Source organism: Carcharhinus amblyrhynchos, chromosome 14 (genome assembly GCF_965287045.1).
Source record: "Carcharhinus amblyrhynchos chromosome 14, sCarAmb.v2.hapA, whole genome shotgun sequence".
Classification (NCBI taxonomy): domain Eukaryota; kingdom Metazoa; phylum Chordata; class Chondrichthyes; order Carcharhiniformes; family Carcharhinidae; genus Carcharhinus; species Carcharhinus amblyrhynchos.
Window position 1 is genome coordinate 4,829,261 of NC_137337.1, and position 15,170 is coordinate 4,844,430.

The 15,170-nt window shown below is 41.2% G+C and overlaps 1 protein-coding gene across 1 annotated transcript; it reads left to right on the forward strand.

Annotated features, from left to right (window-relative positions):
• The first annotated feature begins 240 nt into the window (after window positions 1-240).
• On the forward strand, window positions 241-13,592 carry gsc (goosecoid). The gene is made up of 3 exons (XM_080201935.1): window positions 241-688; window positions 4,376-4,635; window positions 13,425-13,592. Exons 1-3 carry the CDS (start codon window positions 349-351, stop codon window positions 13,590-13,592), a joined length of 768 nt encoding a protein of 255 aa, XP_080058061.1. The 5' UTR covers window positions 241-348.
• Window positions 13,593-15,170: the final 1,578 nt, after the last annotated feature.

Genomic DNA, 15,170 nt, shown 5'->3' on the forward strand with positions numbered 1-15,170 from the left:
AGACTACTGGGTTCATTCCCATTTGTGTGTGACGGAGGGGAGGGCAATGTGAAATAATCAGGGAAACTTTGTTTTCCCTTCCCCATTACATAAGCAAAGAGTTGAAAAAAAGCTGGAATGACGCGGAGTGTGTATATAACTGCCCTGTTGTAGCCTGTCTCACTGGAATCCGTTAGCGACTCGAGGTGAAAGCGCTACCAGCTTCTGCCTCCCACTTAACTTTGTGTCAACTTTTCATTTGTGTTAAACTGAGTTTTATTTTGGGAAGTGGGTGTAACTGATTTGTCTTTTGTTTTTTTTTGTGTAGATCTCTGTCTATCTTTCTTTGGTCTTTGAGCTGATGTGGTAATGCCGGCTGGGATGTTCAGCATCGACAGTATTTTATCGGGGGGGAGGCCACGCTGTAAGGACTCGGCTTCGCTTCACAGCGCTCCGCTGCCCACTTACCCCGGCGAGACCGTCTGCACCGGCGCTGCTGACTACCTGGGGCTGTACTCTCCGGCCGTGCCTCCTCCGCCGCCCCCTCCTCCTCCCCCGCCGCCCCCTCAGCATCCCAACCTGGCAGTCGGTGGCTCAAGGATAGGTTACAATTATTACTATGTGCCCGGTTCGCCCAGGGCCTCCTGCTGTGGCACTGTACCAACCTGCCAGTCTCTGACCACTCAACACTGCTCCTGTATCCCACCAGGTAATTCTTTATAAACTACAGCTGGAATTGTATCTTTACACCCCCCCACCCCTGTAGCAGGGCACTGTCTCAATATTGTTATTTGTACATTGATCTGACTGAGTTGAAATTTATGGTAAACAATTTAAGGGATTTTTGCAGCTTACATCGTTACTAATCGTGAGAAAATTGTTAAAACTAACGCGGCTGACGGTTTAACTCACAGCTCGGGATTTGTACTTTATAACCCACACCACACATATTATACACCCTCACACACACACACAAACACACATATATACCCCACCCCGCTCCCATACATATACATACACCCCCATACACATACATCCCCCCCACACACACCCACACACATACGCATACATATATCCTCACACACACACTCACATCTACCCCCCCACACACACACCTACACCCCTTACACACATACGCATACATATATTCTCACACACTCACACCTACCCCCCACACACACTCCTACACCCCTTACACACACACACACACACATATGCATACATATATCCTCACACACACAGACACACTCACATCTACCCCCCCCCCCCACACACACCTACACCCCTTACACATATACCCACAACTCTATACACACACAAACACCCACACACCCAAATACACAGATCAACCCCGGATCCACACACCCTCACACACACACACTCATTTTTACACATATCAACCGTCTCACCCCCACAACCCCTTATCCACACACCCTCACCCCCATAACCACACACCATCACACACACACACACACATAAATACACTCACACACACTCACTTATACATACATCAACTAAAACACCCTCACCCCCACAGTCACGTACATACACTTAGGCACCCCACTTACTCTCACACACTCATGCACACCTATACCCAGACACACCTACACTCACACTCACACAGTTTATCCAATCCTGTTTAGTTATTGAAGCGGTTAGCCGGAGAGGTCAGATGGGTTTACTCCTGTTCCCGGCTCTCTTTCACTGGAGGCAGATGTTGGGAGAGGCCTGGATGAGATGGGTGGCATCTAACGGATCCAGGAGACTTTTCGGAAACATTAGAACCGACAGGGCAACAGTAATGAGCAGGGAACCAGGATTTTTAACCAGCCGGCGGCAATGAAAGGAGAGAAAGATCTCGGACAAGCCTGGGTTTTACCTTAAATTAAACTACCTTCCAGACTCAAACTGATCAGATTAAACTCAGCTGAGCTGCTAACAAGTAATCTTAAAGAAAGTAGCAAGTATTCGGATATTATGTGTACACAAAACAGAACAAGACTAATAAATACCCCTAAAGAGAAAGCCTTCCAGTTTACAGTCCAGCGATAGCGGTTAATGTAAAACCGAGACTAAAACTAAAGGAAATGGCTTATTCAAAAGCCAAGAAAAGTAGACGAGGAGAAACATAGGAAGCAACACAGGGACACAAAGAAAATATTAACAGCTGCAAAAAGGGAAATTGGAAAAAAATACCTGTGTGTAATTTCAAAGTGAATAGTAAAAGCTTTTGTATGAATTAATGGCAAGAAAGCGTGTGGCTGGACCTATTAACGACAAATAAAGATGCGATAATCAACAAGATAATGAAAGATTTATTCACTGAGGATTCCTTATCCATATTCTCACAATGGATAAAGAGGATCAGGTAAGAAATGGAATCCAAAAATATCAGAGAGAGGAATCTGTTGGATCTAATATCAGTGAGAAAATAGTTGTGGAGAAAAACGAGATATAGGCTGGAGAAATCTCCCGAAGCTGGCCATTCCCACCCGAGGGTCCTTGGAGAAGGAGGTGAGGAAATTGTTGAAGAATTGGCCATGATCTTTTCAAATTTTCCGACTTGAGAATTGTATCGTTCGATTGGAAATTTGTAAATGTCTCTCTTGTTTAGGGAAGATGGAAGAGAGAATCACATCCTTCAGTTTAATATCAGTTCTGGAGAAGCTACGAGAGTGATTCGAGACACAATGACTGAACCATCGAATTAACAAGTGATCATAGGGGGTGTTAGCACAGCGTTGCTAAGAGGGGCTGATTCTGAGATATTTTTGAGGGGGTTACTAATAAGGGAGATATGGATATTATCTACATGGCCCCACACAAGCGGCTGGGGTGGCTATTTGTTCGGGACATTGGCATGAGGGAGCAGATCTCCAGGAGAGATGAGGACTAGGATTATTGATACTGGCCTCCGACCACACATACATACCAACACACGCTACTCGGCCACTCTGTTTGCTCCGTCATTCAATGAGATTTGATTGTAATCTCAACCCCTACAGGATACAGTCTAACCTCTCCAGCGATTCCTCATAAGACAACTCGCCCATTCCTGGTATCCGAATTGCTAATGCATTTACCCTTTTCTTTAAATAAGGAGGCCGGTATTGTATACAATATTCCAGACCTGGTCTCACCAATACTATATAACTGAACCATAATCTCGGTGCCTTTTCAATAATTCCCCTTCACAATAATTACTTGCTGCCTTTTGGGATTCATGCACTAGAGCACCCAGATCCCTTTACAACTCAGAACTCTTTTATTCTTCCTGCCAAAATGGATAATTTCACATTTTCCTACGTCATTATTTATTGATTTATTAATGTCACTAGTCAGGTTATATTACCTACAACATTCTCCTCTTAGAATAATGGCAAAATATCCATTCACAAATGGTAGCACTCAGGCAGATGGATTTAATTTTGTTAATTTTCTCCTTTGTTTGAGGGGTACACGTGGACTATAATTCCAAAGATGCCACTGTTTGGTTTTTAAAGATTATTTACTGTCGCAAGTAGGCTTACATTAATAGTGCGATGAAGTTACTATGAAAATCCCTTAGTCGTCACCCTCCGGTGCCTATTCAGGTACACCGAGGGAGGATTTAGCCGGCCCAATGCATCTAACTAGCACATCTTTCAGACTGGGAGGAAGCCGGAACACCCAAAAGAAACCCATGCTGACATGGGGAGAACATGCAGTCTCTGCTCAGACAGTGACTCAAGCCAGGAATCAAACCTGGGTCCCTGGCTCTGTGAAACAGCAGTGCTAACCACTGTGTCACCATGCCACTGCAATGAAGTTACTGTGAAAACCCCTAGTCACCACACACTGGCACCTTTTTGGGTACACTGAGGGAGAATTTAGCGTGGCCAATGGAAAAATCCTCACTACAAACTCTGTTCCCCACCCACCAACTCGTATCTCCCTGGCCACTATCTGAGGCTGAACCAGAATGTTCAACCCTCAGGTAAACATCTGACCACACACTGATGTCATCACTGCTTCCACTTTTGTAATATTACTCAGATTGCACCCCTGCCTCTACTCCACTGTGTAGGCACTACCTGACCAAAGGCTGCATTCTGCACTGCAATGATTCAGTGATCTGCCATTCAAATCCTCAGCTATGCTTTTATTAATCTTAAACGAGACTATTTCAATGCATTTCTGGCCAGTCTCCCACATTCTATCATCCATCAACATAGGATCATCAAAATCTTTGCTGCCTAACTCACATCATGTCCTGTTCGGCCCTCAGCCCCATGCTCTCTAACTGACAACGCATCAATTTTAAAATCTTCATCCTCATTAATCATTGGCAATTGTGTGATAAATTCAAATGTAAAACCAGTGAGCTGATTGTTTTGTCTCATTACTGTTTTGAAAGGTCTGGAAGGGGCTGCGTCTGCCTACCTGTCCCCTGTAGCCCCCCAGGTGTTGCCCTACGTGAGTCTGGGGGCTCTATCCCGCACCGAGCTCCAGCTCTTGAACCAGCTCCACTGCCGCAGGAAGCGTCGCCACAGGACCATCTTCACAGATGAACAGTTGGAAGCTTTGGAGAATCTTTTTCAGGAAACAAAGTACCCAGACGTGGGCACCAGAGAACAGCTGGCCAGGAGGGTCCATCTCCGGGAAGAGAAAGTGGAGGTAAAAGAAAAAGACTTGCATTTATATAGCACCATCTCAGAAACTTCTAAAATGTTTTAAGAACTTCTGAAGTATTTTTCACTGTTAAATATAGGAAACACAAAAGGCAAATTATGCTAAAAACAGCAATGTGACAATGCCAATATGACCTGCTTTTTAAAAAATGATATTGGTTAAGGCATGTCAGCCATGATACCAGAGCAAACTCCCCAACCCTTCTTTGAAATACTGTTGTCAGATTTTTTACATCTACTTGAAAGGGTAAATGAGGTCCCAGGTTAATGCCTTATTTAAAAGATATTACTTCCAACAGTGCATTGCCTCCTCAGTACTACACTTCAAATGCCAGCCTGGATTATGTGCACAAGTTTCAGGAGTGGGACTTGAACCCAGTACCCTCTGGCTCAAACAGCAAGGATGCTGCTCATTGCCCAATTTGAGTAAGTTACCCATTTCAATTCATCAGAAAGTTGTTGTAACAGGTGACTCTAAAGCAAAATCAGGAAAATTACAATCAAGATGATTGATTTTGCTGTTAAGGTGTCAATGGTGGTCAGAGTAAAGGTGGTACAGATCAGTTACAATCTAATGGAATGGTACAGGCTAAATCTGATCATATACTCATTTTAGTAAAAAGGTAATCCCCTATCTCAGCTGGAACATGACTGGGATAGATGTCAGAAATTCCTCCTCGGGTAGAGAATGGTCAATGTATGTCACAGTCTTCAAGAAAAAGTAATGGATGGTGATGCAATGTTCTTCACCCCCAACTTAATCATTTCTCTGTATCTCTACCCTATCAAAATCTTTTAACATTTCAAATTCCTTGGTCAGATCATCTCTCAAGAGAATATAAGTATATGAAACCTGTCTTCTAATTTAACCCTCTTAAACTCTAGTATGGAGCTATATGGAAAGAAGACAGTTTAAATCCATTTAGGTTGAAAATAGCAACACAGAATATTCTAGTCCTATTAAATTAACCTAGTAATGGAAAAGAAGTGGGAGACATGCAGTTAGCAGCAGCACAGGATTGATTTACCATCATTCTATCAGGTGCATTTTATTTAATCAATGTGTGATCACACTATGGAACATAGAACATAGAACACCACAGCACAAACAGGCCCTTCGGCCCACAAGTTGCGCCGATCATATCCTTGAAGCCCAAAGCTCCTATTGGGATATCAGAGGGACAAGCCCAGGATTCCATGTGCTGCCAGTGAATGAGATCCTGTGTGGGGAACATGAATTTGTAAATTGTGCCCCTGATGCTGTGTGGAATTGATGAGATTTTTCACAATCTATCTGCCTGATAAATGCTTTCCAAAGTGCAATAAGAAAGCTTGTGGCAAAATTTCAATAACAAAAAAAAAATCTTGCTGGTAATCTCCATGTCAAGGCAAATAAAACAGGTCACCTAATTCTAGTTCTGGTCTCTGAGACACCAGGGGAGACATTGAGGAATGGGTGGCAATGTAGAAAAGATAATCCTGGAGTTAAATGTCTGAGTTAAAAGACTGAAGAATGTTGAATGTTTCAGACTGGGAAGTAGGGATCAGAAAGATGATCATATAGATTGAGGAAGGAAAATGGTAATTGATGTATATTAAATAATCAGAAATAGGATAACAGGATCCAACTTGAAAAAGGTAAATCCAGAAGTGAACGACCAACTGACTCCTGGATACAATCCATGTAATAACACTGGAATCATTGGGAAATAAATGGATACGGTAATCATGGCACTTTAGTGTGCTTCTGAATGGATAAATAAAGATAAATTAAATGGCCTTCTTCATCTATTGGTTGGAACTCTACTACCTCGCCTGCAAAGGAACCAGACTGGGCGAATGTCCGACAACAGAAATCTCCATTGGCCTCAGGCAGGAATTTCTGATCTCACTCAAAAGAGGCCATTAAAAATCCCACCCAACCAATATCTCATTTTGGGTCTATTTATATATCTTACCCAGCCAATGAGAAAACAGTAGATCTATTATATTCTTTTTCTAATCAGTAGTGGAACCATGGATCTATTGTTTATTGGACAGGTTTAAATCTTTAGCCAGACTTTAACAGAACAGTGCTTCTGTTATATACAGGTCTGGTTTCACATAATTCCCAGTGAGTTATGGGACAATGGATCTATTGTTTAGAGGTCTGGTTATGTACCTTATCCAGTTATTAAATTGTTGTTCTATTATATAAAGATCTATTCTATGTTCTATCCAGCGAGTGATGGGACAATGAGTCTGTTATACACAAGATTGGTTAACTGTTGCAGTTAAAAAATACAAAGCTTTACTGACTTTATCAATCCTCTTTCACAATTAGTTTATCATCCTTTGAAGGAGTAACATGCACTGTGGTGCCTCAGGGAGTCTGCAGGCATGCTGGACTTGGATTTCCAGAAAGCATTTGTTAAGGTGCCACATCAAAGATTATTGTGGAAAATAAAAGCTCGTGACGTAGTGTTTAAAATATTAGTTTGGATAGAAGACTGGCTGGCAGAAATAGAGTATGCATAAATCGATCTTTTTCTGATTGGACAATGTGGCAAGAGGGGTCCTGCAGGAGTTTCTGTTGGGGCTTCAACCTTTTAGTTCATATCAATTACTTGGGTGAGCGGGGTGAAGAAATGGTAGCTAAGTCTGCAGATACATTCAAACCTGTCTTTGAGTTATGTTCTGAAGCGGACATAAGGAGGGTGAAAAGGAAGTTCTAGGTTGAGCAAAATTCTGGCAGATGGAGGTATAATGTGGGAAAATGTGGGAGGAAGAAATAAAACAAATCAGAGTATTCCTTAAATGGCTCCAGAATTCCAAGGTGCAGCGGGATGTAAGTGTATGAGTCACAAAAAGTTAGTATGCAGGTACAGAAAGTAATTAAGAATGCTAATGGAATGCTATCTTTTATTGTGAGAGGAATTGAACATAAAAGGATATTATGCTTCCGTTATACAGGGCAATAGTGAGACCACATCTAGAATATTGTGTGAAGTTTTGGTCTCCTTATTTAAGTGAGGATACAAATGAATTGGAGATGGTTCAGAAGAAGTTTATTAGATCAATACTGAGAGTTGTGGAATTGTCTTGTGAGGAAATACGAAGGTTGAGCTTGCTTCCACTAGAATTTAGAAGAGTGAGGATGATTTGATTGAATATATAAGACCCTGAACAATATTGATAAGGTGGATGTGAAAAGGATATTTCTTATTGTGGATAAGGCCAGAAATAGAGGGCATGGTTTTAAAATTAGGAATTGCCATATAGGTCAGAGTTGAGGAGATACTTTTCCTCTCAGAGTCTTTAGAACTCTCTGCCTCAGAAGGCAGTGGAGACAGGTCACTGAGTATTTTTAAGGCAGAAGTAGATAGATTCTCATTGAATCAATGAAATTGATTGGAATGTCAAACTCAACACAAATAGATCATCCATGACTTATTGAATGGCAGAGCAGGCCCAAGGGGCTGAATGGCCTTATTCTGCTCCTATTTTGTATATTTTTAATCTACAAGTTCTTATTTCCTGATTGTCAGTTTGGTGCATATATCTATATTCCAAGTACTTTCAATATACACAGCCACCAAATCAGCTTTCCATCAATGATGGTTTGCGTGGGTCACCTGAGAACAATTGTGTTCTGTTTTTGACATTAAAATGGTGTCCAGCACAATTCCCTTGTATCCTGTCTGGCCCACCACATTAAATCTATTTAAATATATCTGCATTTGCAAACAAAAACTAACTTGCAATTGACTTTCTGTCACACCATCAGAACATCTCAAAGTATTTTGGCTTTGAAATGTAGTCACACTTGTTTTGTTGACCAGACAGTTTATGCACAGTGAGATCTCACAGTCAGCAAATATGATAAATGATCAGTAAATCTGCTGTGGAACTGACAGACAAATGTTGACCACGTCACTGGGAAACCCCCTAAGCTTCTTCGGAAAAAAATGCTGTGCAACCTTTTACAACCATGGGAAGAGGCCCAGTCAAAAGACAGTATTCAGCTCCTCGGTGGTGCACTGAGGTGCCAGTCTAGGTTATATATTCAAATCCTGGAGCAGACTTTGAATTGTGCAAATTTTTGACTCCGAGGCCAGATTAATACCAGCTGGACGATACAGAAATATGAAGCTGCCACGTTAACTTAAATCATTCAAATTAAGTTGTGTATTTGCCCAACCTGGATTAGGCCATAATACTTTTCTCTCCATTATTGATCTTTTTTCTCAGTTTGGTGTTCTCCTCCTCTCTTTAGAAGATGTTGCTTCCTTGTCATCGTCTTACATAGAATTAAAAGCATTAAGATTGGTCATTTAATCCAACTGATCCAAATGTTTAAGCTCCACAAAAACCTTCTCCCAATTTAATTAATCTCACCCTATCAGCATACCCTTCTATTCCTTTTTCCCTCAAATGCATTTAAGCTGTTTGCCTCAAGCTCTCCTGGGGTAGTAAGTTCCACACTCTAACCATGCTCAGAGAAAACATATTTCTCCTGAATTCCTAACTGGATTTATTAGTGACTATCTTATATTTACAGCCTACTTTGAAACATCCTGAAATCATAAAGGCAGTAGAGAAATAGAGGGGTTTTTCTGAGACCTTGGAGAGGGTCCAGAGGAGATTTATTATATTGATAGCAGAGATGATTGATTTCGGTTATTTTGGAATTTGGGATTGCTCCACTTTGAGAAGAGGAGGTTAAGGGAATTTTAGGAAGGGTTTTCCTTTTCTTCTTGCCTGTTTTGGTATCCTTTAAAAGTGGAAATATTTTCTCTATGTCTACCTGATGAAAAACCTTCATAACTTTAAAGACCTTGATTAGGTTGCTTCTCTGCCTTTTCTCTTCTAGAGAAAATACCCCAGTTATTGGAGTATAAAATAAGGGCATTGGAAGTGGTTGGAGTCATCAATGGTCAGTCACAACTATAGAATCAAGTAATCCCACTGTGGGTGGAGCAGATGCCAACTGGAAAGTCCTGAACAAGGAATAGTGAAGGGAACAATGTGTCCCAAGCCATTGGAAAGCAAGAGAATGCAAAGAAGTGTCAATGTAGCTCAATTAGTAGCACACCAACCTCTGCCCTAGGAGGTCATTCCACATCAGGGCCTTCAGCACATTCTTGGCACTGACTCTCCTAGTGCTGTACTGATGGAGTGCTGCATATCAGAGGTACCATCTTTCTTATGAGACCTCAAACTGAGGCTTTATCTTCCCTTTGAGCTTGTGTAAAAGATTCAGAGAGCATTCTTCCTGGTGACCTGGTCAATGTTTACCTCTCAGGTGAATTGCTTATTATCTCACTGCTGATTCTGGGACCTTGCTATGTGCAAATTGGCTGTTGCACTCCCTGCATTATTACAATGATGCATTTTGAAAATAATTGATTATAAAACATTGTGAGACACCCTGAGGTCGTAAGGGCACAATAGAAATATGGGATTTTTTTGAGACTTTGAAGGGGGCCCAGAGGAGAGTTACTGTAATAATAACAGATATGATTGGTTTCAGTTATATAAAAGAACCAGAGAATTTGGGATTACTCTCCTTTGAGGAGAGAAAGTTAAAGGAATTTTAATGAAGGTTCTCATTTTCTTCCTCTCCTTTTTGACCTCACCAAATCTTTCGTATTGAAAGTAGGGAACACTGAACTGGGAAAACAAATCAATTAAGAAGCCAGAAGTAGTATTCCTAGTTGGACAACAACGGGAATTATGTAGATTGGTTCATTTTGAATGTTGATTTTCTCAGCCGATTGTGGGTTGTGTTAAGATGTAGGGTGAGGGTCAAACTCTTTTCCTGCATTTGAGAAATGATTTAATTGTGCAGTTCATTTGTAAGAAAATTAAGTTTACTTTCCATAAGCAATCCAAATGCAGACAATTTCCAAAGTTCAAGAACACTCAGGGGATGGTAAACTGAAAACACTACAATTAAAATAAATCCCAAATTTTAGATAATTATCTAAGTAATCAGATTCCAATAATATTTTCGTTCACATGGCACTTAAGAATGAGAAAGATATAGAGAACTGAAGTGTGTGTGTCTGTGGTGTGCATATGTTTGTGTTCAAGATTCTCCAGCCAGGGGAAGCAACCTCTCAATATTGACTTGTAAAGGCTTCTTGGAATCTTGTATGATTCAATAACAGCACCTAAACTCCAACAATACAGATCCATTCTACTTAATCTTGTCTCAAAGGGCAACCTCAGGGAATGATCTAGTGATCCTTTACTGCACTTCCTTTAAGGCAAGTATGTACTTTCTTCCAAATAGAGCTCCAGGTGTACCCCAGATATGTTCTCACCAAAGCCCTGTGCCATTTCAGCAAGGGATACTTACTCCTGTGCACCAACCATGATGCAATAAACACTATCATATCGCTTTCCTTCCTAATTGTTTGCTGTACCTAGCTGTTGATGTAGTGTTTCCTTCATTAAGACACAGATCCCTCACACCGCCAGCATGTAGTAGTAGTTTTTCACTATTTAAATAATGTTCTGTTTTCCAATTCTTCCTACCAGAGTAATCTGGCACTCACTCACCTTTTTGCCCACTCATTTAACTGGTCTATATTCCTTTATATATTCTCTGTGATCTCTTCAGAGCTTGCCTTCCTATCACGTTTTGCACCATCAGCAAACTCAGGTACTTCACTCAGTCTCTTCATCTCAGTCAGTATATAGATTGTAAACAGTTGAGATAAAAGCACTGATTGCCCATGTGTGTATGATAGGACAGTAGTGTTAAAATTGTAATTTGGTTAAATTTTCTTATCTGAATATTTGACTTCAGTGATGATGTCCGTACTTTGCATGAGTCGGGTTATATCAATCATTTAAAATTAGGGTTTTAAGGGCAAACGAAGAATCAGGCAAAGTTGAAAGGATAAAGTTTTTGAATTAGTTACTTGATACAGTGATGTGAATAGTATAACAGGTTATTAAATGTGGTTCATAACACAATAATGTAAGTAACATGAGTAGGCCATTCAGCCCATCAAGCCTGTCCCACCATTTGATGAGATCACGGCTGATCAGAGGGAGAAAATTGGGGTCAGTTTCAGCAGAGGTGTTACCCTTGGTGAGCTGGGACTTATTGTTATGATGCACATACAGAATGGCCTTTGGGTGGGTGATGTATGGTATAATGCAAAGCACAAGTGGTACTGGAGTTCCTTGCTATCAGGATTCTGAAGGGGAAAAAACTGACTGAAAAAAAGAACTTGGTTTCACCCAAAGGCAGTTCAGCAGATTCAACATTATCTCTCAATCAATGTCAAATTATCAACTTCTGTCACATCATCAGTGTTACTGCAAGACTCGAAACATGCATTGCAACTGGATGCAATACAAACACTGCAGTAACTTGATCACCATTAGCACATTAAATATGTCTCAAAAAGTTTTACATGTATACAATTTTCTTCATGTGGTGGAGCATTCTAAAGTTTAGTGGAAGCAGCAAGGATTGGAATGGGGATAAATACCTCAAACATTCAATCCTTCCACCACTAACACACCTTGCCTGCAGTGTATACTATATACAAGATGCACTCAGCAATTTGCACCATTATAATAAAGCTCTTTCTCCAGCTCCCTAACTCATGACATTAACCACCTGGAAGGACAAGGGCATCAGACACATGGGAACATCAGCACTCCAAGTTCCCCTCCAAGTCTTGCACTATCCTAACTTGGAAATATATCGCTGTGCCTTCAGTGTGGCTTGGATCAAAATCCTGAAGCTCCCGTACTAATGGCACCGTGGAGGTACCTCCAGCACAAGGACTACAGCAGTTCACGAAAGCATCACCATCTCAAGGATGACTAGAGTTAGGCAATAAGTACTGGCTGAGCCCGTAACACCCAAATCCCAGGAATAAAATTAAAAAACTGAATTGAAAAGGCTAGGCGCAGGATTGAAGGAATTTCCAGTGCAAGGAAATTAGGAATCATTGTACAATTCTAAAATTCCAGGTTGTGTCCTTAGCTAGGGATCATCTCACTTGTTGAAACTTAAAAAGTTTTGATTCTTCTGTCCAGAGTACACAAAATAACTTGAATGTTTTAAAACAGCTGACATTTCCAGCGTAATATCACTGAAATATAAATCATTAACTTCTCCTGTATGTCTGTGTGGTGGATAAATCGGAATCATACAAGAGACCGATCAGCCCATCATGTCTGTGTCAGCCCTTAGAGCAATCATTTTACCTCCACTCCTCTGCCCTTTCCCCATAGCCTTGCAAGATTTTCTTTTTCAAGTATTTATCCAATTCTCTTTTGAGAATTATAATGGAATCTGCTTTCACCAATCTTTCGGGCTGAGTATTCAGAAAACCACGATTTGTTGTGTGGAGATGTTTCTGCTCATCTCACTGTGGATTTTTTTGTTAATCATGTCAATGTCTCTGGTTACCAAACCACTTGCCAGTGGGAGGCTTAGTCTATAAAAACTGCTATTGATTTTGAACAACTCTATTGTATCTCTCCTTAACCTTCTCTGCTCTGACAATCCCAGTTTCTCTCATCTCTCCATATAACTGGAGCCCATCAGCAGCGACACAATGCTACAAAACCCCTCTTTATCAAAAGAGTGTCTGTTGAATCTTTCCCACCTCAGATCTCAATTTTAACATTTAGTTCTGAACAATGGGGCTTCCAACAGTTAAGCACTTTGCACTATGAGTCAACCTGCACTCAAATCTCTAGACATCCTCTGAAAAGTGTACCGCGCAAAATGAACTTTCACTCTCTTTCTGATTTCTTCAGGTCTGGTTCAAAAATCGCCGAGCCAAATGGAGGCGGCAGAAGAGATCATCGTCAGAGGAGTCAGATTCCCAGAAATGGAACAAAATTTCCAAAACCACCCCGCTGGGAAAACCTTCAGGAGAAGTGATCGGAGCAGCCCAGGAAAGTGAGCTAGACTCAGACAGCTGATAACTGGCACTGACCGTGAGATATACTCGCCCCCCCCACCCCGTCCCCCCTCCCACACCAGCTCAAACCTGTGGGCTGGTATCTTGCACATTGTCCATCCGGTGTACTGAGGATTCTGTAAATAATGTATATATACATATTATATATATGTGCGCGTGTGTGTGTACGTGTGCCTGTTTGGTTAATAAAAACAATATTGAGATGTTACTCAGGTGTGTGAGACAGCATTGTTTGTTGAAACTAATTTCATATTAAACAACGTTGCAAAATAAGCCAGGTGCTAATTTAATGCAGGTTGGCAGATGTGATCAAATCTTAGAAACTTACAGCACGAAAGGAAGCCATTTGGCCCATCAAGCCTGTGCTGATTCTGTGAAAGAGCAGTAATGTTCATCCCATATCCCTGTTTTTCATTCATCCTCAAAAACCTGTCCCACGCTCCTTTAAAGTAATGTGTGGAATCAGTTTCCACCAGAGGAGAAAGCCTTTTCCACATCCACTGGTATTACTCAGGGTGGTACCTAGTGTAATAGTTACACTACAGGGCTCAAAGTCTGAACGAATAATCCAACAGAACTAGAGTTCAAATCCCACCATGGGCAATTGGAGGATTTGAGTGCAGTTTGGAAATGAAAAGGACTCCTCACTCACCTGAAGAAGAAGCAACACTCTGAAAGCTTGTGCAACCAAATAATCCTGTTGGACTTTAAGCTGGTGTTGTGACACTACTTACTGTCAGTAGAAGGGACTGTGAAAATTGGATTATTGTAAAAATGCAACTGGCTCATTAGTGTTCTATAGGGAGGGAAACTTGCCATCCTTATCCACTCTAGTCTACCTGTGTACCCTCAGGCTCACAGGAGGAACTTGGGGCAAAAACCCAGTCTGTGATGTAAGCTCCCAGCAAAACAATTTGCTACAACAGCCACATAGACGCAGATATATCCTGCCTTATTTCAATCCTTCACATCATTTGCTGCAGTTCTACATGAGGCCTGTTTTCCATATAAGGCAGGTTAAAGAAAGAACATATTTCTGTAGCACCTTTCATCATCTTGGGATGTTCCAAAGAACTTTACAGCCAGTGAAGTACTTTTAAAATACAGTTGCTGTTTCAGTGCACACAATTATCAGAGGAGTTGATAAAGTTAATTAGGAAGTAATGTTTCTCCAGGGGGGCAGACATATAACAACATTGCAAGTCTCACAACACCAGGTTAAACTCCCAACAGGTTTATTTGGTATCACAAGCTTTTGGAGCATTGCTCTTTCACTCACCCGATGAAGGAGCAGTATTCCAAAAGCTCGTGATACCAGATAAACCTGTTGGACTTTAGCCTGATGTTGTGAGACATTTTACTGTGCCCACCCCAGTCCAACGCCAGCATCTCCACATCACAGGAACATAGGAATTAGAAGCAGAAGTAGGAAAATTCAAGCCTTCGAGCCTGTTTCACCATTCAATCAGATCCTGGTTGATCTCTCTCTGGTCCCAAATCCACCTCCCCATCTGTTCCCCATATCCCCTTATCCTTCTTCTATCAGAAATATATCTATCTCCTTCTTGGAAAGACTCAA